Below are 25038 nucleotides of genomic sequence, written 5' to 3' on the forward strand. Positions count from 1 at the left end.
AAAAAATGTAGAAAATTACATAAGGAGAGCTCATGAACAACGAAAGCATTACAAAAATGAAATGCTTACACTAATTCCTCTCAATCCATTCCTCTTCTTTCTCCCAATAACCACTATCCTTTATTTGGTGTTTATTGTTCTTATGTATGTCTTTATAATTTATATACATACACACATTGATCAACAGTATATAATATTTTGCAGATTTAAAATAGTTTATACTTATGTATCATTCTGCAACATATTTTGCACTTAAATTGTTTCTGGTATTCAAGTTGGTGAATATAGCTCTAGTTTGCTTATTCTAATTACTGTGTGATATTCCATTATATGAATGCTCCATAATTTATCTAGTCTCTTGATGATGAACCTCTAGGTTGTTTGTGATTTTTCACTCTTGGAAATAATGACTGCTTCACTGAATATTCTTATTCATGTTTTCTTATAACCTGGTGTATCTAGAATATATACCTAGATAGAACTGTGGGATAATTGAATATGTATATCTTCAGTATTTTGAGAAATTGCTAAATTTATTTACAAGGTGATTGTTATAGTTTTCACTTGCACATTAGTGTTGGAAAGGTGCTGTTTTTTTCACATCTTTACCCATTTGGTATCATTAGACTTTTGTTAGACAGGAGTGAAATGGCATTTTGTTGTAGTTTAATGTTCTTCTCCCTGAATAAGAGATAAAATATTTTTTCATGTTTATGTGACTATTTGGGTCCAGTCCTCTGTGATTTAAACCTGTTTATATGTTTGTCCATCTATCTTTTGGGTTGTCTTTTCCTTACTAAGTTTTAGGAGATCTTTAAATAATTTTGATACTAATCATTTGTAAGTTAAGTTGGATTGATTTTTGGTTCCACAGGAAAGTCCAGCCTTCTGAACTTGTAGGGAGTGTGTGGACCAAAGAAGATAAAGAAATAAATTCTCCAAATTTATTAAAAATGATTCGCCATACCACAAATCTCACCCTCTGGTTTGAAAAGTGAGTGTTTACTTATTCTGTCTTATTACTTCTTAATAATCATAATAGAAGTCATCTATAAGCTTAAATTCTGGCTAAAAATACATTTCTTCTTTTCTACATGAGGCGAGGAAATTGCATAATTGCATTTTAAGCCATGATTTTTTTTATTTTTATTTTTTTGGTTAGGTGCATTGTGGAAGCAGAAAATTTTGAGGAACGGGTGGCAGTACTAAGTAGAATTATAGAAATTCTGCAAGTTTTTCAAGATTTGAATAATTTCAATGGTGTACTGGAGATAGTCAGTGCAGTAAATTCAGTGTCAGTGTACAGACTAGACCATACTTTTGAGGTAAGTTTTAGGCTTAAATATTTTATCTTTTTTGGGGGGGAGATACAATTGATGTAAAAGACACTGCTTCTACCACCAGTAGTTTTGAATGAATCCTTTATAAATCATCTTATTCCCTTAAATATATCAGTATACACTGGTAAGCCTAGGATTCTTCAAGGAATGTGAGACTTGAGACTCTGTTTAATATGCTGCTTAAATGTAATGAAGTTCCAAACGGATTTTTCCAGTGACACATCAATTGTTTCAAATAAATGACAAGCATTTTCAGTATAAGTATACAAATTACTTCAATTACCTTTAGTTTAATGTATACAGTCAAAGAAAGAGGAACGTGGAGAGAAGTCTTTCTAAAACTTAAAATTTGGTTTTTTTAATTATATATAAGAGTACATGTTTAGTGTTTGTTATAGAAAATTCAGAAGATACAGAAAGTATATGTTACAAAACACATACTCTTGGATCCAGAAATAAAAGTGCCAGACTGTACGGTTAATGTACAAAGATGTAGTTTCTGCAGCGTTAATTGTAGTAGCAGAAAACCACTAGTAGTAGTAGTACTACTAGTAGTAGAAACAACCTGTATGTCCATAAATAGAATGACTTGAATACATTGTTCTACACCAACAGTGTAGAATACTATTCAGCTCTAGAAAAAAAAGTGAGTAGGATCTGTGTATTGTCTTAAAATAATATTTGTAATATTACAGGGGAAAAACTTTAGAACAATGAGTATTATACGATTTCATTTTTATGTAACAAAACAGAGCAAACCCTAAACATGTTAATGGAATTGCATGAGCATTGAGAAGAGTATGGAAAGATACATACTCGTTTCTTAACATTGGTTCTTTCAGTTGGTTATGATTAGAGGGGAGTGGAAGGCAAACTGCTTTCGTGTATGTATTTTTCTATTTGGGTGTTTGCATTTTATTTATTTGTATGAATTTTTCATATATGAAGGATATTAACAGTTGATTATTGCCAAATATTAATCTATTTAATAGATTAATAATTTTAATTCTGACTTTGAAAAACTCTAAAGTGTAATGTATTTATTTTGAGAGGTTTAAGTTTTAGTCTCTTAATATTAGGTATAGAACAATATTTATAAAATATGTCTAAAGCCGAAAGAATAAAAATACAAACAACACCTGTATACCTGGTATCCAATTTAAGAACTCCCAATTCCATCTCCTTTTTCATCCGTTCAGAGCCAATTACCATTCTGAATTTTGTTGCTTATTATTTTCCTATAGTTTTATTATTTGTATCTCTAAACAATGTACTATTTCATTTTGCATATTTCTTAATTATATATGAATATAGTTTTTCAAATGCTTTTTTTATGCAACATTATCTTCCTAAAATTCATCCAGATTGGGGCACCTGAGTGGCACAGTCATTTATGCATCCAACTCTTGATCTTGGCTCAGGTCAAGATCTCACGGTTCGTGAGATAGAGCCCCGCATCAGGCTCTGTGTTGATAGCGTGGAACCTGCTTGGGATTCTTTCTCTCCCTCTCTCTCTGCCCCTACCCTGCTCACGCTCTCTTTTTCTCTCTGTCCAAATAAATAAACTTAAAAAAAAAATTCATCCAGGTTGTTTCTTGCTGCTATAGTTCATTCTTTTTCATAGCTGTATCATATTATAAGAATAAATTTACCAAACTTTATTTATTTATTCATTAGTTAATGGCCATTTGCATGTTTCCAGTGTGAGGCTATTATCAGTTATGGTGCCATGAACATTCTCTAAATAAATCCTAGTGCATGCATGCACAAATTTCTCTGTTATTTACCTAGAACTACTAGATGATAGGATATGGGTATCATTAGCTATACTAGAAAATGCCAAATTGTTTTCCCAAGTAATTGTACCAGTTTATACTCCCACCAGAAATGTGTGAGTTCTGGTTGTTTTACATTCTCACCAGTACTGACATTGTCAGTCCTTTTCATTTTCTAGTCTTGTGGTTTTGGTTGATAAGCCCCTGATTTCTAATGAGTTTGAACCTCTTTTTAAACATTTATTGGTTCTTTGTATTTCTTCTTATGGAAATTTTTTGACTTTTTAATTGTTGAGTTTTTCTTTTGAATCTGTATGAGTTCTCTTATATACTGGAACTTAGTCTTTTGTCAGTTAGTGTGTGATAATATCTCTTGTCAGATCTTCCCTTTTCACCTTTTTTTAAATGTATTTTGATGAAAAAAGTTCTTAATGTAGTCAAATTTATTTATTTTGTCTTTTATAATTTGTGCTTTTGGGTGTCTTGTTTAATTGATCTTCCTCTAATATGTTAATGTTTTGTCTTTCACATTAAGTCCTTAATCCAGCTGAAGATAAGTTTTTATTACATTTTTTAAAATGTTTATTTATTTGGCGGGGGGGGGGGGGGGGAGAGAGAGAGAGAGAGAAAGAGAGAGCCTGAGTGGGGAAGGGGAAGAGATAGAGGGAGACATAGAAGCAAGCTCCAGGCTCTGAGCTGTCAGCATAGAGCCCCTTGTGGGGCTCAAACCCACCAGCAGTGAGATCATGACTTGAGCCAAAGTTGGACGCCCAACTGACTGAGCCACCCAGGTACGCCGCCATAGCTGGAAATAAGTTTTCAGTATGGAGTGAGGTTGAAGTTAAATTTCATGTTTTGTTCCATATGGCTGGCTAGCCAGTTGCTTCCATACATTTATTGACAGTTTGATGGGAATTGCATTGGTTATATAAATTGCAGTTGGTTCAATTGATGAAGAACTGACAATTTTACAGTGAGTTTTCCAAACCATGATCATGTGTATCTCTCCATTTATTGATTCATTTAATAAAGTTTTATGGTTTTCTTCATGAAGATCTCATACCTTTTTGTTAGATTTATATTAGAATATTTTTTAATATCTTGTTTTCTTTATTGATGATATCTAAAAATGCAATTGATTTTTGCCTATTAGTTTTATATCCAGAAACTTTGCTAAATTCTCTGATTAATACTCTATATGTAGATTTATTTCTTCACAGACAGTTATTTCCTCTGTGAATACTGACAATTTTTCTTTTCATTTTCTAGAACTTTATTTTTTTTGTTCATGCTAGTTAGGACTTCTGTATAGTACTGAATAAAAGTTAACAATGCAGTCACCTTTGCTTTTTCCTTAAGTTAAAGGAAATGCATTGAACAGTTTCTGTCAAGTATAAAGTTTGCCCTGTGTGTGTGTGTGTGTGTGTGTGTGTGTGTACTTACAAGGTTAAAAATAAATTAATTTGTAACAAATGTAATAATGAAATATAAAAGAAATGACTCTGCTTACTTGCTTTACTAAATTTTCATTCAATTCTTCTCTCCCTCCCACACCCTTCTCCTCCTTAGCAAAATCTTACCCTTAACCCCAAAAGACCTTTCAGTAGAAAGTACAAAAATATTTGAATGCTTTGGGACATTTCTCTCCTATAGCTATAACTTGAAACTCTGGCTAATCAGAAATATAACTAATAAGGTCTTGGGAAGAATTTTTTATTGCTTAATCATCTAATTGACATCAAAAAAACTAAAAAGTTTTATGTTTATAGATAAATCATTTCAGGCAAGTACAGAAAGAAATACTACACATCCTTAATTTAAAAAGTTATTTTTCAGATATTTGCAGAATTTTATAAAATTCCAAACTCTGTGTTCATAAAATATGATTTAATTGTAAAAAACAAATTATATTCACTTTATATATTTTAAAGGCATTGCAGGAAAGAAAAAGGAGAATTTTGGATGAAGCTGTGGAATTAAGTCAAGATCACTTTAAAAAATATCTGGTAAAACTTAAGTCAATCAATCCACCTTGTGTGCCTTTTTTTGGTAAGTTACTAAATATAGATTTATGCTTACATTTTAGGTACAGTTTTTTGTAGCCAAGAGATACCAGCCTTTAAAGGCAGATTGTCCCAATTTTTATAACTGAGCATATCTCAGATAGTAGCTGTTCATATTGATAAATAAAACTTAAAGTCTCTACTTCCCTGTCTTTAACATAAGGTTATAAAAATTATCTCATAGAGTTGTTGTAAGGAGCTCTGTAGAGTCTTTCTATAAAAGCACTAATCCCATTCACTAGGGCTCCATCTTCATGATTTAAGCACTTCCTGAAGACCCCATCTCCTAATACTATCACATTGGGCATTAGGATTTCAACATAGGAATTTTGAACAAACATGTATGCCTGTGTATACACACACATACACAACCAGTTATGTTAACCAAAAACATCTCTAGCCAATCCCAAATATCCCCTATAGGAGAAAATTGTCCCCCCCATTGAGAGCTACTGATTTAAATGAACCCATAATTATGTATGAAAAAGGAGCTAAAAACTTTCTTACTATCCCAGAGTGAGGAATAATTCTTTTTCTATCTAAATTATGGGCTTTGGGAAAACAGAGGATTAGTTTATAAATCTGTAGTCTTATCACCAGAATTGGCTTAAAATTTATTTATTGATCATTATTTAAGATCATTGGCATTAAATATTTATAATCAAATATTAAAATGGTTAGAACATATATAACACTTATAATTTAGACTTTGTGAATGAATCCTTTTATTTTAGGCTATTAGTCTAAGAAAGAAATTAAGCCTTTTCTAAACCCTAATTTTCTTTTTATTTTTAATTCTTCCCATGTTAAAAAAATTCCTAATGTAAAATTGATTAATACGCCTATCAGAGACTTAACATTTTAGGGGTAGAATTGCTGGATTATAGGATGTCTTTCAACTTTATTAGAACAGTTGTTTTTTCAAATGGTTGATTAAGTAACAAATTTTATAACTTCAAATACTTTTTTTTACTAGGAATATATTTAACAAATATTCTGAAAACTGAAGAAGGGAATAATGATTTTTTAAAAAAGAAAGGGAAAGATTTAATCAATTTCAGTAAGAGGAGGAAAGTAGCTGAAATTACTGGAGAAATTCAGCAGTATCAGAATCAACCTTACTGTTTACGGATAGAACCAGAAATGAGGGTAAATATTTTCTTTGCTTATCCTTAAAAGAGAACATAATACATCCTCTGCAATCTGTAAGAAATATCATAACCACGCGTTATGCCACCTATTTTACTATAAAAATAATATAGTAAGTTAATAATTAATAGATAGAAGTAAATATTAGATGTTCTGTGCTAACAATATGCAGTAATTATTATTAGGTACTGGAGGCCTGGCTGGCTCAGTTGGTAGAGCATGTGGCTTTTGATCTCAGGGTTGTAAGTTCGAGCCCCATAGTTGGGTGTAGAAATTACTTAAAAATAAAATCTTAAAAATACATATATTAGATAGTTTCTCATGAGAGTATTGCTTCTTTGTGCAATTGTTTCAAATAATACGTTCAAAAAATGAATGACGAAATGGAATGTAACTCTGATGTCCATGTAGTAAAAAGAAAGTCCGCTACTAGTGCTATCATTGCTTGATAGCCATTTTAGATTATTTTACATGTGCCAATGTAACATTAAGTAATTAATTTCTTCATAAGAACGCTGGGTTTAAAATAGGGGAAGAGGTTGGTAGTATGTATGCATAACAAAAAATTATTTTTTTTTAACATTCTATCAATTGATATTCTATTTTGAGCAGTGGTTCATAACATTGATTCTGTAGCACTATAAGATGTGGGATAGCGTCTAAACCATAGTAAATTATGATACTATGTTTATGTTAAATGAATTTTACTGTGTTACACTTATTTGAAATTCAGAACAAATAATAGCTATTGGAATAAGTTCACCTGTCACATTAAAAATTGTGTTAAACTTTCAGACTTAATCTGCAGGTTAGGCATATTAAGTGAAAATGGCCACCATGACTCCCACCCTCCTAAATTATAAGATGGTAACTATTCTTTGTTCTGAGTTCAAAACAAAATACCCTAGTCCTAAGAAAGAATGACCTAGGGTACGCCATTATGAAAACATAGACAGATACCTGCTTTAAAGAAAATGATGCTGGTGGTCCCATATTTCATTCTCTTCCCTCAACATTAGGCCAGCCCTCTGTGATGTGCAACTTCATAGGTCTAAAGAAATATGTTCTTGAAGCCCAGATTAGAATTTATAATACATTTTCCCAGAGAAATAATGTTAAATTGTAGTTGGGTATATTTCAAATAGAACTTTTAACATTCATATCTCAGTAACTTCTAATAGTTTTTTGTGATCTGGTCTAGACTTCCTACCATCATTTATAGCATTCTTCTTGGGGATGTGGGAGCAAAGAATGCTTTCTTTATGATTAAGTCAAAATAAATTTAAACATAGACAAAGTAGCTATTCACTTTTCAAGCCATAGTTAAGTGGTGTTTAAAAATAGAGCAAAGGGTGAGAAAATCAAGAATATTGCTATTATAACTTTATTAAAGTCTTTAAATTACTGTTGGTTCATATGATTTAATTTGGCTAACCTGAATATAAGAACAAGTTGATTCAATATTGTTAGAGTAATATAATTTTCTTGACATTGGCAGAAAGCCTGAAAAATGGAGAATTTTATATCAGAAATTCTAAAGCTCATTTTGCCTACCCTTAAAGTGAAAAACAATACTTATTTTTACATATGCTTCTAAACCACTTCAAAATTAAATAAAGTTAAATCTAATGATTTGCTTCTAAGGAATTTTTCAGAGGAAATCATCAGAAATGTACAGAAAACTATGCACAAGAAGTTAATAATAATAATACTAATTATTGTAATAACAAAGAATTAGACAGCACTGTTGTGGATAACTGCCTATGTGGAGATAAGTGAAATATATTTTGGAACATCCATATGATTAAATACACTAGAGCTAAAATTTGTGTTTTATAAATAAGCCACCAATAACTGTGGTGTGGTCCCAATTTTGCAAAATAACCCCCCAAAACTAATATATGTATACATGCATATATTCACACAGTAAAAACATTGGAACTATATTCTATTAGTAAAATGTTAACAGATCTCTGGTTAGTGAGATTGCTATTTATATTCCTTTTTGCCCTTTGCTAAATCATCTAAATTTCCTACCTAAAAACTTAAATTTAAGCTTAGAAAATATTTTTCCTTAAAGACAAGAAAAGTTATTTTACTAGAGGTTAGCACAGATAAGTTTATAGTTATTCTTGAAATTACTTTTGAATTTGAATAGAACTTAATCCAACTTATCTTTTTTTTTTCTCCCCAATTATCGAAAGTTTCATTGTGGGGCACCTGGCTGGCTCAGCATGCAACTCTTATTCTTGGAGGTGTGAGTTTGAGCCCCATATTGGGTGTAGAGATTACTTAAAATCTTTCTTTAAAAAAAGTTTCATTGTGAATTTTAACTATAATTCTGTTCTAAATACTTTTATTTTATTATTTAAAAAAAATTTTTAATGTTTATATCTGAGAGAGAGAGAGAGACAGTGCAAGTTGGAGAGGGGCAGAGAGAGGGAGACAGAATCTGAAGCAAACTCCAGGCTCTGTGCTATCAGCACAGAGCCTGACGCAGGGCTCCAACTCACGAGCCATGAAATCATGACCTGAGCTGAAGTCAAATGCTTACCTGACTGAGCGGCCCAGGTGCCCCTACATACTTGTATTTTGGAGAGAGAAAATGAGCGTGAGCGGGGGAGAGGCACAGAGTGGGAGAAACAGAGAAAGAGAGAGAGAATCCCAAGCAGGCTTCACGCTCAGTGCAGAGAACCTTATGGTTCAGGGCTCCATCCCACAACCCTGGGATCATGACCTGGCTGGAATCAAGAGTCAGACATTCAACTGACTGAGCCACCCAGGAGCCCCCTAAACACTTTTGATAGCTTATTGGTGATAATCATCTTGTTGTTATACTGAATAGAAGTAATGTTAACTGAGGGATACTGAGCCATTAAGATGGTAATAAATGAAAATCTGTTCATCTTTATAGAAAATGAAGACTAGAATATACAGCTCCCGTAGAAATTATACAATTTTATTTGAAAGGAGGGAGATTGGAACAATCTTGTGAACTCTAAGACATGATCCCTTAGTATGTTGATAATTATTTTTGTTTTAAACTGGTGAAATGCATATTCCAAAAAGATCTAAAACATACGTACAGAAATTTGTTTAATTCCAGAGATTCTTTGAAAACCTTAACCCCATGGGAAGTGCTTCTGAAAAGGAGTTTACAGATTATTTGTTCAATAAATCACTGGAAATTGAACCCCGAAACTGCAAACAGCCACCTCGATTTGTAAGTTCATTACAATTCTGGAAAAATTGTGGTTTTTAAAATTTTTTTGGAAAAATTGTTTTTTTACAACAGTTTTCAATATTTAATATAACTCCTGTCGTTAGAGCACCATAGTCCGTTGTTGCCAGTGGAACGAACTTCGTGCTAAAAGTTGCTGCTACAGTTCCTAGTTATTCCTGGGTTTATAGTGGCAACAGAAGTAGTGGAAGACCACTTCTAAGTAGTTGAACTGGAAGCAAAATGTGGGAGAAAGTAAAATCATTTATAACACACCTACTTTAGGCCAAGAAGTAAGCATAGTAGTTTCATGTTATCTCCTCTTGACAGCAATTGTAAATATAGATCTTATTCTCATTTTGCAAATCTCAAAACTGAGGCTCAAAGAAGTTAAATAACTTTTTCAAGGCTGCAAAGCTAGATATTGGCACAGTTGAGATTTTAATTCAAGTTACTGGAATCTGAGTTACATGTTTTTTTATTAGGTTACCACTGTGAGAGTTTAAAAAGAGGGGTGGAAGTTGAGGGTAGGAGACAATGATAGCATTTTTGCCAAAGACTTTAAAGTGCCATCATAGAGGTTGGCGATTTACTGTTAGGAAGAAAAAAAAAAAAGACCTTTTTTTTTCCTGATGCACCTAACATATATTGCATATATTGTGTCTACAGTAAATATGTGTAAAATTGATATCAATGAATTGAAGAATTGAATTGTTTGGGGAGCAACAAGTTTTCACACAGATTTTCAACATTTTTATTTCTGCAGTATGAAAAGAGGTTTACTTGTATTCAAGTCCATCTTAAAATTAAGGCAATCAAATTCTGAAGTGTTCTACTAGAATGTTACAGGGTGTTTTGCAGATTGGGATTTGATTGTACTGTCTTAAGTATATGATAAGAATTAATAAGGTTGTGCTAAGCCTTAAAAATAAAGTATATGCAAATTAGTAATGATAGTTATTTTGCTTTTCCTAGCCTAGGAAATCAACTTTCTCCTTAAAATCTCCTGGAATAAGGCCTAATACAGGCCGACATGGCTCTACCTCAGGCACTTTACGAGGTCATCCAACACCATTAGAAAGAGAACCATATAAGATAAGCTTTAGTCGGATTGCTGAAACTGATCTTGAATCAACTGTGTCAGCACCAACCTCTCCAAATACGCCATCTACTCCACCGGTATCTGCTTCTTCAGACCTTAGTGTGTTTTTAGATGTGGATCTCAACAGTTCCTGTGGTATGTATTTGATAAAACCATTTGGTAAAAAAGGAATCTTATGTTTCAGATAATTCTTCTCATCATTTTAATTAGGGAACTTTAGAATCCTTTGCACACTATATTAGTGTGGAAAGTGGCATTTAAATGTGAAAATAATGATTAACACAAGGGACTAAAGCATCATTGTGTATTGTTTATGCATTTATTTTCTAATTTATTCATTAAACAAATATTTAGTACCTTTTGGGCCCCACTACTACTCTAAAGGGAGCAATAGACAGTAAGAAAACAAGAGATAAGTTTTGTGAAAGAAGTTTAAAAAGAGTCTGTGCTAGAGAGAGAACTACTCATGCTAAGAAAGGAAAAACATCCAACCTACAAAGGTAACTATGCAGGTTCATTTCTTTTAAAATATGGCAATAGAGGATGATAAAATTCTGTACTCTCTCTGTTACTACATTTGCTACTTTATGCAAACATATTTTTAAAGTAAAACCATACATTTTACCTCTCTTTTCAAATTAACTTTTCTCATTCCAATAGGCAGCAATAGCATCTTTGCTCCAGTCCTCTTGCCACATTCAAGTAAGTGAGTTGATTCTAATGAAATGACTGTACAGATAATAATAGAGTTGACTAAATTTGTATATGGGCATTTGGGTTTTGGCAACATTAAAAATTGTTTAATAAATGAATAAAATTCTTATAAATAAGTGTAATTATTTGCTTAAAACTCAGAATTTTGGAGGCACTTGAGTGGCTCAGTCAGTTAAGCGTCCAGTTTTGGGTCAGGTCATGATCTCACAGTTCACGAATTCGAGCCTCACATTGGGCTATCAGCACAGAGCCCGCTTCAGATACTCTGTCCCTTCTCTCTCTGCCTCTCTCCTGTTTGTGCTCTCTCTCTCTCTCTCAAAAATAAATAAAATGTTAAAAAAAAATTTTTAATAAAAAAACCTCAGAATTTTGAAGGCATTTTCCCATTGTCCTCTTGGTTTCATGCTTGCTTTTTAGAAGTACAGTGTCATTCACTCATAAATTATTCATGCATAGTTTTAATTTTTATTTATATTTTTAAGTTTATTTTGAGGAGGAGAAGGGGGAGGGCCAGAGGGAGGGAGAGAAAAAAAATCCCAAGCAGACTCTACACTGCCAGCACAGAGCCCAATGTGCGGCTCGAACTCACAAACCATAAGATCATGACCTGAGCCAAAATCAGTAACTGAGTGAGCCACCCAGGCACCGCTCATGCAGTTTTTAAATGCCTATGTGCAGGCACTAGTCTAGGGTGTGAGAGATAGAACACTGAACAAAATAAATAGAAATCCTCTGTCAGTGACCCTATAGTTTCAGTCCTTTTTTTTTTAAACTAGAGTATACTTGTGGTAGCAAAGGGACCCCAAAATACAGTGCCTTAAATGAAATGGAAATCTGTTTCTCACAATTGCAGGCCAAGTAGACAACTCTGCTCCACAAGCTAGCAAGGCAATTCAGGATTCTCAAAGTGGGGCTTCCATCTTTGAGTTTTGACCAACTGGTTCATTTTCCAGCCAGCAGGAAGGTGAAGGTCAAGGAGTTTTGTTAGAAAAACATGATCTGGGAGTTGCTCTCTCACATTACTCTGCTTTCTTCCCAAAATTTAGTTACACAGACATTCCTAGCTACAAGGGAGGCTAAGAGATGTTGTCTGTAACTGGGAAGTCTTTTGTCTTGCTAAAATACATAGGATCCTATTACTGAAAGGAAGAAAAGGAAAGGTGCACTGGAGGACAGTTAGCAGTGTTTACCACAATATATTCAAGAAACTTCTAGGATCTTCTGTTTTTATTTCTAATGTTCTACACATATACAATGATCTGCTTTGATATGGGTCATTTTTTTCTTTAATTTTACTGTCTACTTATTAAGCCCTTTAAATTTAAAAAATTCATGTCTTTGATGTCTATAAAATGTTCCTTGTATCATTGCTAATAATTTCCTCCCAAACAAGTTCTCTGACTTCCTTTTTTGAGCTCCTTTTCCATATTGTACATCCTAGATTGAGCCTCCAACTTTCTTTTATCTCCTATTGTCCATATCTTTGTTTTCTTGTTCTGTTTTCCACAAGATTTCCTCATTTCATCTTCCAACTCTTCTATTTTTTTTTTCATCTATCATGATTTTGAATTTCCGAGAAATTCTTTCTAGTTACCTCTGATCATGCCAATTTTATGTCACCCTGTTGTCCTGGTTTTGTGGATTCACTGTCTTATCTCCTGTAGGATTTGGTGTTTTTTGGAAAAAATTTTTGCTTTGTTTCTTATATTATTTCCTTTCTGAGTTCCTTCTATTAGTTGTAGTCTCTTGTCTCTCATATTAGAGGTTTTCTTTTCTTGTTTGATATCCTTAGCTTTTCATATGTTAGAGTGAGGCAAGATAAAGTGATGGGAAATACTATATCCATGGGCAAAGCTTGTTGACTTCTAGGTTTCACTGTGAATAGAGTGATGAGAAATTTTTACTTAGGAAATCCCCAAATGTCAGAATCTGTGAGGCCTCTTCTCTAGGAATGTTTAGTTTTTCCAAAGAAAGATCTTCAAGTCTTCTGCCTGGGTGGTCTCAGCATTTAATATAAAAATCTGTGTTATCAGCACAGTCCAATGTTTAGATTCACCAGAAAATAAAATCCCCAATCTCCTATCGAGTTTTAATTGTTCCTTACATAGATTTAATCAAGTCTTTTGTTTTCATGTCCATGCCTTCCATTATACCAAGTGCCTTTAAGTCCTGATCCCTCCTTTAATTCTGTGGACACATTAACTGCTGTTTGACAGTATCACTAACTATAGACATTTGGGTTTCATCTTCCTCCATTTGTCTCCTTCATGTACATTGTAGTCCACCTTCATGTACTGAAACTTCAAGATTCAGTTGTTTCTTGGTTTCAGTGAAGTTTTTATGTTTCTTTTTTTCCTTGTTGTTCTGTGGTGGAAATGTTTTTACTATGTATATTTGTTTCTTCTAGTGCTGCTATAACAAAGTACCACAGACTGAGTGACTTAAAAGAACACAGTTCTAGAGGATATAAGTCCAAAAATCAAGGTGTTGACAGGGCCTTGCTCCCTCTGAAACCTTTGAGAATCTTTCCTTGCCTCTTATAGCTTCTGGTATTTGCTAATTATCCTTGGCATCCTTTGGTGTATAGGTGCATCACTTCGGTCCCTGCCTCTGTTGTCACATGGCCATCTTCTCCCTGTTTGTTTCTTTGTCCCTACTCCTCTTCTTATAAAGACACCAATCATACCGGTTAGGGCCCACTTTGATCCTAACTTGATTACATAGCTGTGAAGACCCCATTTCTAAATAAGGTCATATTCACAGGTACTGAGGGTTAGGACTTCAGCATATCTTTTGAGGGGACACAATTCAAACCATAACACCATGCCATTTTAGAACCAGCAGTTCTAGGGGCGCCTGGGTGGCGCAGTCGGTTAAGCGTCCGACTTCAGCCAGGTCACGATCTCGCGGTCCGTGAGTTCGAGCCCCGCGTCAGGCTCTGGGCTGATGGCTCGGAGCCTGGAGCCTGTTTCCGATTCTGTGTCTCCCTCTCTCTCTGCCCCTCCCCCGTTCATGCTCTGTCTCTCTCTGTCCCAAAAATAAATTAAAAACGTTGAAAAAAAAATTAAAAAAAAAAAAAAAGAACCAGCAGTTCTAGACATTATTTTGGATGGCAATAAAATATGCTTTCCATATGATAAAGAAAATTTCATCTTGAAATTTAATGGAGGATGTTAAGAATAGCTGCATAAAATTCTGACTCCCTAAAACAAATCCTGAAAGAAAGAACATTGTACATATGAAAAGTGCTCACATACAGTGAGTAAAACAGCAAGACTCCATTAACAATGGACATGAATAGACAGTTCACATGAAAGTAGGAGCAAGCCTATGTTAAAAGGTACTCTCATATGTTATTTATCCCTTGTAAATTGGTGTATTAGTATGACCCTTTTGGAAAGAAATCTGTAAACAATATGTCAAACCATAAAAATGTTCATACCCTTTGGCTTACTCATGCAATAGGGAATTGAATACTTTGTAACAGCTACCCTGCTAGATACTACAGATTCAGTGGCAAACCAGAAAGATCAAGTTTCTGCCTTCATTAATACAAAATACCAATTTTGGGAAGAAGTCACATACATGATCACATTGTTCCTCCCACTCTCTTGGTTCTTCTATTTTACTTTCAGCTCACTAGTCTGTCTTGCTTGTTTCTCTTCATATTTCCAGTCAGCAAAGATTGGAAGGTTACAAGATTCAGTCCCTGGACCTCTTCTCACTCACTTGTTTGGCCCATTCAGTCTTATATTATCTCTATATTGATAATTCCCCATTTTTTTAAATCTACCTGGAACCACTTGACTTTTTGACTCATATACTCAGTGACCTTCGACATCTCTATTTGGAGATGGAATAAGAATCTCAAACTTCTCCAAAACTGAACTTGTTTTCATCCCCTGCAAAGTAGTTCTTCCCATAGCCCCTTATCCCAGCTTTAACTGTATCTAATTGCTTAGGCCAAAAATATTAGAGTTATCTTTTATTTCTCTTTCTCATACCCCCAATGTGATTCATCAATAAGTCTTATTTACCCTCAGAATATATCCAGAATGTAACTGTTTCTCACCATCTCTACTGCTGTCACCTTGATCCAAGCCACCACTGTAGTAGCATTTTAACTTCCCACCTTCCCCACAGTCTGTTTTCAATATAGCATCCAGGTCCTTTTAGAATGTAAGTTAGACTTGTTTCATAGCCCCCCAGTGGCTTTCCATCTCAAAGTAAATGCCAAAGTTCTTTCAAAGGGCCCAGAACGTCCTATGCATTTTAGCCTCTTTCGATATGTCAGACTTCACCACCTACTGTTTTCTCCCATCACTCACTCTGCTCCAGCTACTCTGCCTGATGCACACAATAGATGCATCCCCACATCAGGACTTCTGCCTTTGCCATTCCCTCTGCTTAGAATGCTCTTTACCCAGTTGGCCTCATGGCAGGCTCCCTTGCCTCCTTCAGGCTTTTGTCCAGTGTTACCTGAGTGAGGCCTTCCCTAGTCACCCTATTTAAAATTGCTCCCCTCCTATCTTTTCCTATCTTCCTTCCCTACCTAATATATCTTCTTCTAATTTATGACCATAATACTTTTACTTATTTACCATGTCCACTTTCTCTCCCCAATGCAGAATATAAGCTCTGTAAAGACATGAATTTTTGCCTGTTGTGGTTCACTACTATATTGCCATAGTGCCTAGAACAGCGCTTGGCACTATAGCAGGTGCACAATAAGTATTTGTTGAATAAATGGATGGACGGATGGCAAAAAAATTGGAAGTAACTTACATAGCTAACTAATATTACAGAAATTGTTTAGTAAATTATCCTACATTCTAGTTTTAAACACTGAAGCTACTTAAAATGCTCACAAACACTAATCTTGTAGGGAAGTGGGTTTTTTTTTTTTATCGTTTTTAATTTTTTTGAGATAGAGATAGAGCAAGCGCATGAGCGGGGGAGGGGCAGAGAGAAAGGGAGACACAGAATCTGAGCAGGCTCCAGGCTCTGAGCTGTCAGTACAGAGCCAGGCATGGGGCTTGAACTCATAACCTGTGAGATCATGACCTGAGCCGAAGTCAGAGATTTAACCAACTGAGCCACCCAGGTGCCCCAAGGAAGTGTTCTTGATAGAAAAATAAAATTGTGTTGATGCTTCAGCAAGGATTGTTGACTGCCTGCTATGGAGAAGTATAACATAGTGGTTTTGTGGTCTGACTGTAGAGTCAGACCTATATTCAGAAGCTCTCACAGCTTTTCTACCATCATTTAGATATTTTCCACTTCCATGAGTGTGTGTTTCTGTAAGGAAGGGAAGACCCACCTAAGTCTGACTTAAACAGTAAGAAAACATTCTGATTCACATAACTGGAAGTCTAGAGGAAAGCTACTTTAAGATTTGTTGAATCAGTGTCTGAGTGATGTTATCAAAGACCAGGTTTCTTTTCAACTCTTCATTGTTTTGGCTAAATTACCAGCTTTATCTAAGACTGTTTTTCTTCAAGGTCATAAGAGTGGTAGCGGGAGCATAACAGTTTGTGTGCTTTGCTTCTTTATTCCATCAGGTAAGAAGAAAAGAGAGGTACAGAAAAGAGAGACAGACTGGCAGAGTACTTTTCCAGAAGGGCAAGAAACTTTGTTTTCAGTAGCTGCTAGCACATCTTCCAAATGTGAACTAGGTCACATGCCTTCAGCTAAACCAGTCACTGTGGCTGAAGGATTGGATTACTCTATTGATTTGGTCTAATCAGGCCCCATCTCCAGACTTAAGGGATAAGGTCAGCTTTCCCTGAAGCACAGGGCTACATGTATGAAAGGAAGGTAGATTAGAAATCTATCATGTTAAAAGAGTGAGTCCTGTGCCCCCTTCTTTGTTTTCCTTTTTACTTTTAAAAACATATTTATTATTGGGGCGGCTGGCTGGCTCAGTCATTAGAGCATGCAGCTCATGATCTTGGGTCATGATTTCAAGCCCCATGTTGGGCATAGAGCTTACTTTAAAAAAGTATTTATTATGGAAGTATAGTTGACATGCAGTATTATATTAGTTTCAGATATTCATCGTAGTGATTTGACAGTTCTCTATATTGCTCCATGTTCACCATAAGTGTTGTTATAATATTGACTATATTCCCTATGCTGTTTTTTTCATCTCTTGGACTTATTTATTTTATAACTGGAAGTTTGTGCCTCTTAATCCCTTTCACCTATTTTGTCCATTCCCTTACCCTCCTCCCCTCTGGCAGCCACCAGTCTGTTCTCTGTGTTTATGAGTCTGTTTCTGGCTTTTTTTTTTTTCCAGAACTCACATAAAAGTGAAATCATATGGTATTTGCTTTTTCTTTGTCTGACTTATCACTTAGCATACCCTCTTAGTCCATCCATATTGTCACAAATGGCAAGATCTCATTCTTTTTTGTGGCTGAGTAATATTCCAGTGTGTGTGTGTGTGTGTGTGTGTGTGTGTGTGTGTGTATGCCCGCACGTGCACCCCATATCTTCTTTATCCATTCATCTACTTTTTAAAATGTTTATTCATTTTTGAGAGAGAGAGCATGAGTGGGGGAGGGGCAGAGAGAGGGAGACACAGAATCCGAAGCAGGCTCCAGGCTCTGAGCTGTCATCACAGAGCCCCATGCATGGCTTGAATCCATGAACTGTGAGATCATGACCTGAGCCGAAGTTGGACACCCAACCAACTGAGCCACCCAGGCATCCCTATCCATTCATCTATTGATGGATACTTGAGTTGTTTCTATATATTGGTTATTGTAAATAATGCTTCACTGAACACAGGGGTACATATATCTTTTTCAATTAGTGTTTTTGTTTTCTTAGGGTAAATGCTCAGTAGTGGAATTACTGGATCATATGGTATTTCTATTTTTAATGTTTTGAGGAAACTCCATACTGTTTTCCACGGTGGATGCATCAGTTTACATTCCCACCAAAGTGCACAAGGATTCCCTTTTCTCCACATCCTCACCAACACTTGTTATTTCTCTGATTGGAGTTGGGGTGCACTAGGCCGAATTGGCCAACTAAACCACATGAGATAGACTCACTATCACCAAGAGTAGTTTGCATCCAAAGACAGGGCAAAGGATGTTGGGCAGGCCAAAGGAATATATCCACAGCACATAGTGCTCTGCCTAACATCCCACAGCATCTGCCAAGACCCCATAGGCATACTTTTTCCACTACTGACACCCTGAGGTAACAAGACCCATGAGGTGACTGCAGAGTCACATGATCAGGACAGCAGTTTTTTACGTGGAGTAACGAGATTGACATCTTTACTTGGATATTGCATAAGCAGTTCACACACAATGTGTTTAAAATTAAACTCGTCAATTTTCCCAACTAGTTCCTGTGAACTCAATCTTAGTATAATGATAAATGAGACATGGTCACTGCTTTTATAACAACTGTTTATGGAGAGAGATCAAATAGACTTGGTCCTTAACTATAGGCATTTTTGTCATATGAAAAACAAAAGAAATAAATGAAAATAGTACTTTTTTAATGTTTGTTTGTTTATTTTGAGAGAGAGAGAGAGAGAGAGAGTGGAGGAGGGGCAGAGAGAGAGGGGGAGAGGGAATCCCAAGCAGGTTCCACACTGTCAGTGCAGAGCCTGATGTGGGGCTCAATCTCACATGAGATCATGACTTGAGCCAAAATCAAGAGTCAGACACTTAACTGACTGAGCCACCCTGGCGCCCCAGAAAACAGTTCATACTCTATGTCTATTTGGCATAGAATTTTCTCCTGAATACTTTATCATCTTGTTAATTCTCTTTAATGTGGTTATATAACATGTCCTTTATCAGTGAGAAACTTAACAAAGAGAAAGGGTTATTTGATACAACCGTACCTTTTGCTCTCCTATTTGGAGGTTTTATTACCTGTGTAGAAATGTATCTGATACTAGCTGCTTCAGAATTATGTATGATTATGTATGCTCTTTCTCTGAAAGTTACTACAATATATGCAAATATGTTTGTTTGTTTTAGATTTTAAAAAGGCTTTTGAGATACAGAATCTCATCATTAATTTTAATTAAATTGTATGTCTTCATGTAGCCATGGTACCTGCCATGTATCAAGCACTACCACTGTACTAGTGCTTAGGGATACAAAAATAAATACACACTACCCTCAAAAAGCTTACGGTTTTTAGTGGAGAGGATAGGTAAACCAACCATCAGCTACAATACATTCTGACATTTGCTGTAGCAGAGTTGATCACGTATTGAAATAAAGTCTTGTCTTATGATTGCACTGTGAATTGTGGTTAAACTAATCTTTTTTACCCCTAGAGTCTTTCTTCAGTTCATGTGGTAGTTTACATAAACTAAATGAAGAGCCACTGATTCCTCCTCCACTTCCTCCTCGAAAAAAGTTTGATCACGATGCTTCAAATTCCAAGGTAGTCAACAGGACTTAGGTCTGCCTTAACTTACTCAACTTATTCAAAGTTGTGAATCTTCAGAACAGTGCTTGTTCTTATAAGAAGTCTGTCAATTATAATTTGGCTACCCTTTAAGGTTTTAAAACACTTTGGTTTTATTTGAAAAATACTTTAAATAATTGCTTAATTCTTGGAATATTTTTTTCTAAAAAGAGGCTGGGCAGATTCACATATACTTAGAAGTATGTTTTCTTTCTGGTAGAAATGGAAAAAACTTTAGTATTCAAAGCATTCTTGAAACTTTAAACCAGCACTTCTCTAACTTTACTGCTTCAGAATCACCTGGGAGGCTTGTTAAAACCAGATTGCCAGAGTTTCTGATTGAGTAGGTCTAGGGTGGGGCACAACAATTTGCATTTTTTAACAAGTTCTAAACTGGGCCCCAAGTTATACTACAAGTAATTTATTGATAAATCTGATCATTAAATTAGGTTAACCTATTTTGAACCTCTGGATTTAACTGAACACATAAGAATTTTTCAGTCTTTTGAAACCTTTCTTAACAGATTTTTCAGGAGAATGGAGGTATAATTTAATTTTTTTTTTTTTTTTTAGGGAAATACGAAATCTGATGATGACCCCCCTGCTATTCCACCAAGACAACCTCCTCCTCCAAAGGTAAAACCCAGAGTTCCTGCTCCTACTGGTGCATTTGACGGGCCTCTGCATAGTCCACCTCCACCACCGCCGAGAGATCCTCTTCCTGATACCCCTCCACCAGTTCCCCTTCGGCCTCCAGAACACTTTATAAACTGTCCATTTAATCTTCAGCCACCTCCACTAGGACATCTTCACAGAGATCCAGAGTGGCTCAGAGACGTTAGTACCTGTCCAAATTCACCAAATACTCCTCCTAGCACACCCTCTCCAAGAGTACCACGTCGATGCTATGCGCTCAGTTCCAGTCACAATAACCTTGCTCATCCTCAAGCTCCCCCTGTTCCACCAAGGCAGAATTCAAGCCCTCACCTACCAAAACTGCCACCAAAGACTTATAAACGGGAGCTTTCACACCCCCCATCGTACAGACTGCCTTTGCTAGAAAATGCAGAAACTCCTCAATGACCTTAGCCATATGTAGTCATTGACACTGGAATGGTATTTGTAAAGGTTTTTTTTTTTTTAATTTATTCAGAAAAAGGCATAGTATTTTAGTACTTTTTACAAATAATGCTCTTACAAAAATGCTACTGATCAAATAAGCTTTTAAAAATCAGAAAAATAAAAATACAGAAGTCCTTTACCATGATCCTCAGGTGATCAGTAGCATTGCCTTGTTTTGGATCCTCAGTGCTGCCAAAAGGCCAGTATAAAGAATTTATATTTGCACTGTAGACTCTGCTAAAATATGGTTTAAAGTGACATTGATTGCACTGAAAAAGGGGATAGTGCATTTGTCGAATTTTTCAAATTTGAGTAATAGATGCCTTTTTAAGGCAATGAATTTACACAGATTTAGGGGGTGTATGGTATTACTGATTTTTAAAACTCTTTGACCATCTTCTAGTTTTTACTTCTAGTTTTTACATGTAGGAGAATTGTGAAAAACACCCACTGTTCTTAAACTCTTTAATGCCATGTCTTAAATGCCAGAATTTGCTGCTGAAGACAAAAATGAAAAATAGAATGAAAATAGTAGAATGCACTGTAAGTGTTTATTATTTTGTCAAAATGTATACAGAGACTACCTAACCCAATCATAGAGGGAGAAAGGGCATGTATCTCATTCAGATGTGCCTTTTGTTTTTGCAGACTATGGTGTCTTTAGCTAATGAGTTGCCTATTGTTTTGGAAAACAAAGTTAATATGCCATGTATGTACAGTTTTGTTTATATTGTATATTTAAAGATAATGCTAATAACCTATATAAATTTAAGTGACTCGAGGCCTATAATACAATCTGCTACTTTACTAATTCAGAAATTCAGAGTAAAAATTCTTATGGCATAGGAACCAACTGCTTTGCCCTCAAAACCTAGTAACTTTATAAATTTCATGTTAACTAAAAATTTTTAAAATATTTTTTTTTACATTGGTAACATTTAAACCAGCAAATACTTAAAGCTTTATTAAACTTTTTATTCAGAGAAGTGAATAAAACTTTTATTTGCCATTTGGACTCCTGGGTTCAAAGTGATGAAAAAGCATGTTTTGCTAATAGTGTTGTAGCAGCAGTTGTAAAGTAGCCAAAAGCCACGTTGTTTATTTACTGGTCTGTGGCCTTTTACTGTGCTTTGTATCAGAGTTCTTAACAAGATTAATAAATTACCCCAGTCTTAATTTTTAAAAGATTTTTAAAGTATGTGTTTTCATTTTAAGAAACAAGGGGAGAGATTGTTGAGTTCTGTGGAAATAAATACACCTACATTATTTACAATATTTTGTGCAATTTACCTTACATAATCCCAAAGAATTTAAGTGATGTAAATTTTAGAGGGATTACTTTTGTCTTAACCGTCAAAATGCAGTCAGCAAGCTTCCAGCAACTATTTTTATGCATTCAGATGAAAAATTAGAAACATGCTAGGGAACTTTGATAAGGATTGTAGCCTTCCTTGGTAGGATCTTGGAACCTGCCTGGGTTTAAGGCCAATAACTACCATGTGAATTAGTCTCCAGGTAAAAACACTCTGAGGTTGCCTTTGTTTTTTAAAGAGCAGTTTATAACCTTAGCTTTGGAAGAGTGATTTAAACTACCTGTTTGTTAGGCCTGACTTGTAATTGAGCGGAGTGAGGCAGACCAGCACGCTGGGGAAGCGGGTGGCCTCGTGCTCGACCACGCCCAGGTAATGCTGCCTTCCCGGCTTTGTGCCTTTGCGCACGCGCTGTGGAGCCCAACTTCGCCGCTAGGAGGCGCCGGGCCCTCTTCAGGTCGGCCCTTGGGGCGGTGCGTGTGGATGTGACGTCACCGCGCACACCGCCTCTTGTTGCCGGGCAGCGATGGCGGCTACCCTGGAGTCCTCCGTGGAGGACCCACTGCGGAACTTTGTTCGAGTTTTGGAGAAGCGAGATGGCACAGTGTTACGACTGCAGCAGTATGGCTCTGGCGGCGTGGGCTGCGTTGTTTGGGATGCTGCCATTGTTCTTTCTAAGTACCTGGAAACGCCCGAGTTTTCCGGCGATGGGGCCCACGCTCTGAGCCGGCGGTCGGTGCTGGAACTGGGCTCTGGCACAGGGGCCGTGGGGCTCATGGCCGCTACCCTCGGGTAAGAGCTGGCAGGAGGGGGCGCCGCTTTGTTCGGGAAACCCACATTACTGGTTTACCATACTGTGCCTACACCTCAATCCACCTTATTTTACAGGGCTGATGTTGTAGTCACAGATCTTGAAGAATTGCAAGATTTGCTGAAGATGAATATTAATATGAACGAGCATCTTGTCACTGGTTCTATTCAAGCCAAGGTACTGAAATGGTTTGTATGGCCTTTCAGCTTGTTTTAAGTAATGATTTGTAGTTTACTTTAAATTGCATTTCACTAAAAGCATAGTTAATACGAAGGGGACTTTTCAAGCCTTGTTTATAAAAACTGTATTTTAAATTATTAAAGCAACAATTAAAATATTTGGTTGACATTTTTAAGGGGGGAAGAAATAGAAGACTTGTCTTCTCCACCAGACTACATACTGATGGCCGACTGCATATACTACGAAGAGGTAAGTACTCAGTGGAGCGAAGTGCCCTTCCTTTAGAAGTGGTACCATGACTGGTGGATTTCATAGTGCACATTTCTTCACATTTTAACATCTCTAAATGCAGGATATTTGTCCTAAAGTTGATGACACAGTAAAGAGAAAATAAGTTTTAAGGAACTGTATATGTACACTCATGATAAACATATATACCTCTGAAACAGTTGAGAAAAGTGTCATGTGCATTTTACTAGAAGCTTCTGTAAGATTTTAAAAGGATTTTGCCATTTGGATATTATGAAAAGCCAAGTTTTTTAAAGCTCTTCCTAGTGAACATGTTGACCATGACATTGAGAATTAAGTTGCTTTGTAAAGAATTCATTTTTCTGTGGCAAAATTATTCAGAATGATTTTTAAAAATCCGTTTGCATAGCATTGTGGGCATCACTCATTTTTAAAATAACGAGGGTTGAGCTAACTTATGTTCAAGATATTGTCAGACTTGCCTTTGTGGGCAAAATCCTAAATTAAAATAGATTAAATAAAATTAATTTTTTAAGGGTGAAGTCAGTTCCATTTCTTTTCCCATGGGCATTCCAAAATGCCGTCATTTAACTCCTCTCTTTGGAAATTGAAATCAGTGTAATGGTTGATTAGTTAAGAGAAGTTTACCAGTCATTAGTTACAGAGCTTTAACCACATGTACTTTGTTGAATTGATTCAAAGATGGATAAGTTGGAGGGGAATTATAATTACCCTCCACTTCCCCTGCCCCCTTTTTATAGTAAAAATATAAATTTTTAAAAATCGTAAATAAAAACTATATCCTTTTTTGAACAGTCTTTGGAGCCATTGTTGAAAACTCTAAAAGATCTTAGTGGATTTGAGACTTGTATTATATGTTGTTATGAACAACGAACAATGGGAAAAAATCCAGAAATTGAGAAAAAGTATTTTGAGGTAAGTACTGTACTAGATATGTTTTTGTACTGATTACCCTTCTGTGAGGCTGTATGTGACTGTGTGTTCAAGTATATTATGGTACTCTTGAGTGGGGAAAACATTCTGGTTGTATGAACCCAAGGAGAGGATCTTGCATTGCCCACCGTTCTATTAAGCCGTCTGCTTTTTTCATCTTTTCTAATCCTTTATTTCTTTTTCTTTCTAAATAGGTGATCTAGTATTTAGAGAACAACCTAAAATAATGTTTCTTGATTAAACACTGTGCTAACTTTGGGGAACATATTGATGTATGTATTACTTTTGGAGTATACATCATGGAAACATTGATATGTGATATGTTTTTACCTCTGTGGTTTTCTCTATGTTTTTATGAAAGCTTTGACCAAGATATCGTATCTGCTTTTTTTTTTTTTTTTTAAGTTTACTTATTTATTTTGAGAGAGAGTGAGCAGGGAAGAGGCAGAGAGAGAGTGTGAGAGAGAGAATCCCAAGCAGGCTCCCTGCTGTCAGGGCAGAGCCCAGCATGGGGCTCAATCCCAAGAACCCATGAACTGTGAAATCATGACCTGAGCTGAAATCAAGAGTCAGACACTTAACTGACTGAGCCACCCACGTG

General features: G+C 35.7%; 2 protein-coding genes across 5 annotated transcripts in view; both read left to right on the plus strand.

Annotated features, from left to right (window-relative positions):
* Positions 1-20894, plus strand: part of SOS2 (SOS Ras/Rho guanine nucleotide exchange factor 2) — an 89876-nt gene extending 68982 nt beyond the window's left edge. For both annotated transcript variants that reach the window (XM_049612817.1, XM_049612818.1), the window contains 9 exons: positions 875-994; positions 1163-1325; positions 5047-5164; positions 6155-6327; positions 9434-9550; positions 10523-10784; positions 11310-11351; positions 19678-19787; positions 20385-20894. In XM_049612817.1, coding sequence (XP_049468774.1) covers positions 875-994; positions 1163-1325; positions 5047-5164; positions 6155-6327; positions 9434-9550; positions 10523-10784; positions 11310-11351; positions 19678-19787; positions 20385-20894 — 1615 coding nt within the window. The remainder of the gene's footprint in view (positions 1-874; positions 995-1162; positions 1326-5046; positions 5165-6154; positions 6328-9433; positions 9551-10522; positions 10785-11309; positions 11352-19677; positions 19788-20384) is intronic.
* A 1416-nt stretch (positions 20895-22310) lies between these two features.
* VCPKMT (valosin containing protein lysine methyltransferase) overlaps positions 22311-25038 on the plus strand; it is a 10303-nt gene continuing 7575 nt past the window's right edge. For 2 of the 3 annotated variants that reach the window (XM_049612822.1, XM_049612823.1), the window contains exons 1-4: positions 22770-23035; positions 23132-23242; positions 23411-23483; positions 24300-24419. In XM_049612822.1, coding sequence (XP_049468779.1) covers positions 22770-23035; positions 23132-23242; positions 23411-23483; positions 24300-24419 — 570 coding nt within the window. Of the gene's footprint in view, positions 23036-23131; positions 23243-23410; positions 23484-24299; positions 24420-25038 lie in introns of all 3 variants that reach the window. The other variant, XM_049612821.1, reaches the window with a different exon arrangement.

This window comes from Panthera uncia (genome assembly GCF_023721935.1).
Source record: "Panthera uncia isolate 11264 chromosome B3 unlocalized genomic scaffold, Puncia_PCG_1.0 HiC_scaffold_1, whole genome shotgun sequence".
Taxonomy (NCBI): domain Eukaryota; kingdom Metazoa; phylum Chordata; class Mammalia; order Carnivora; family Felidae; genus Panthera; species Panthera uncia.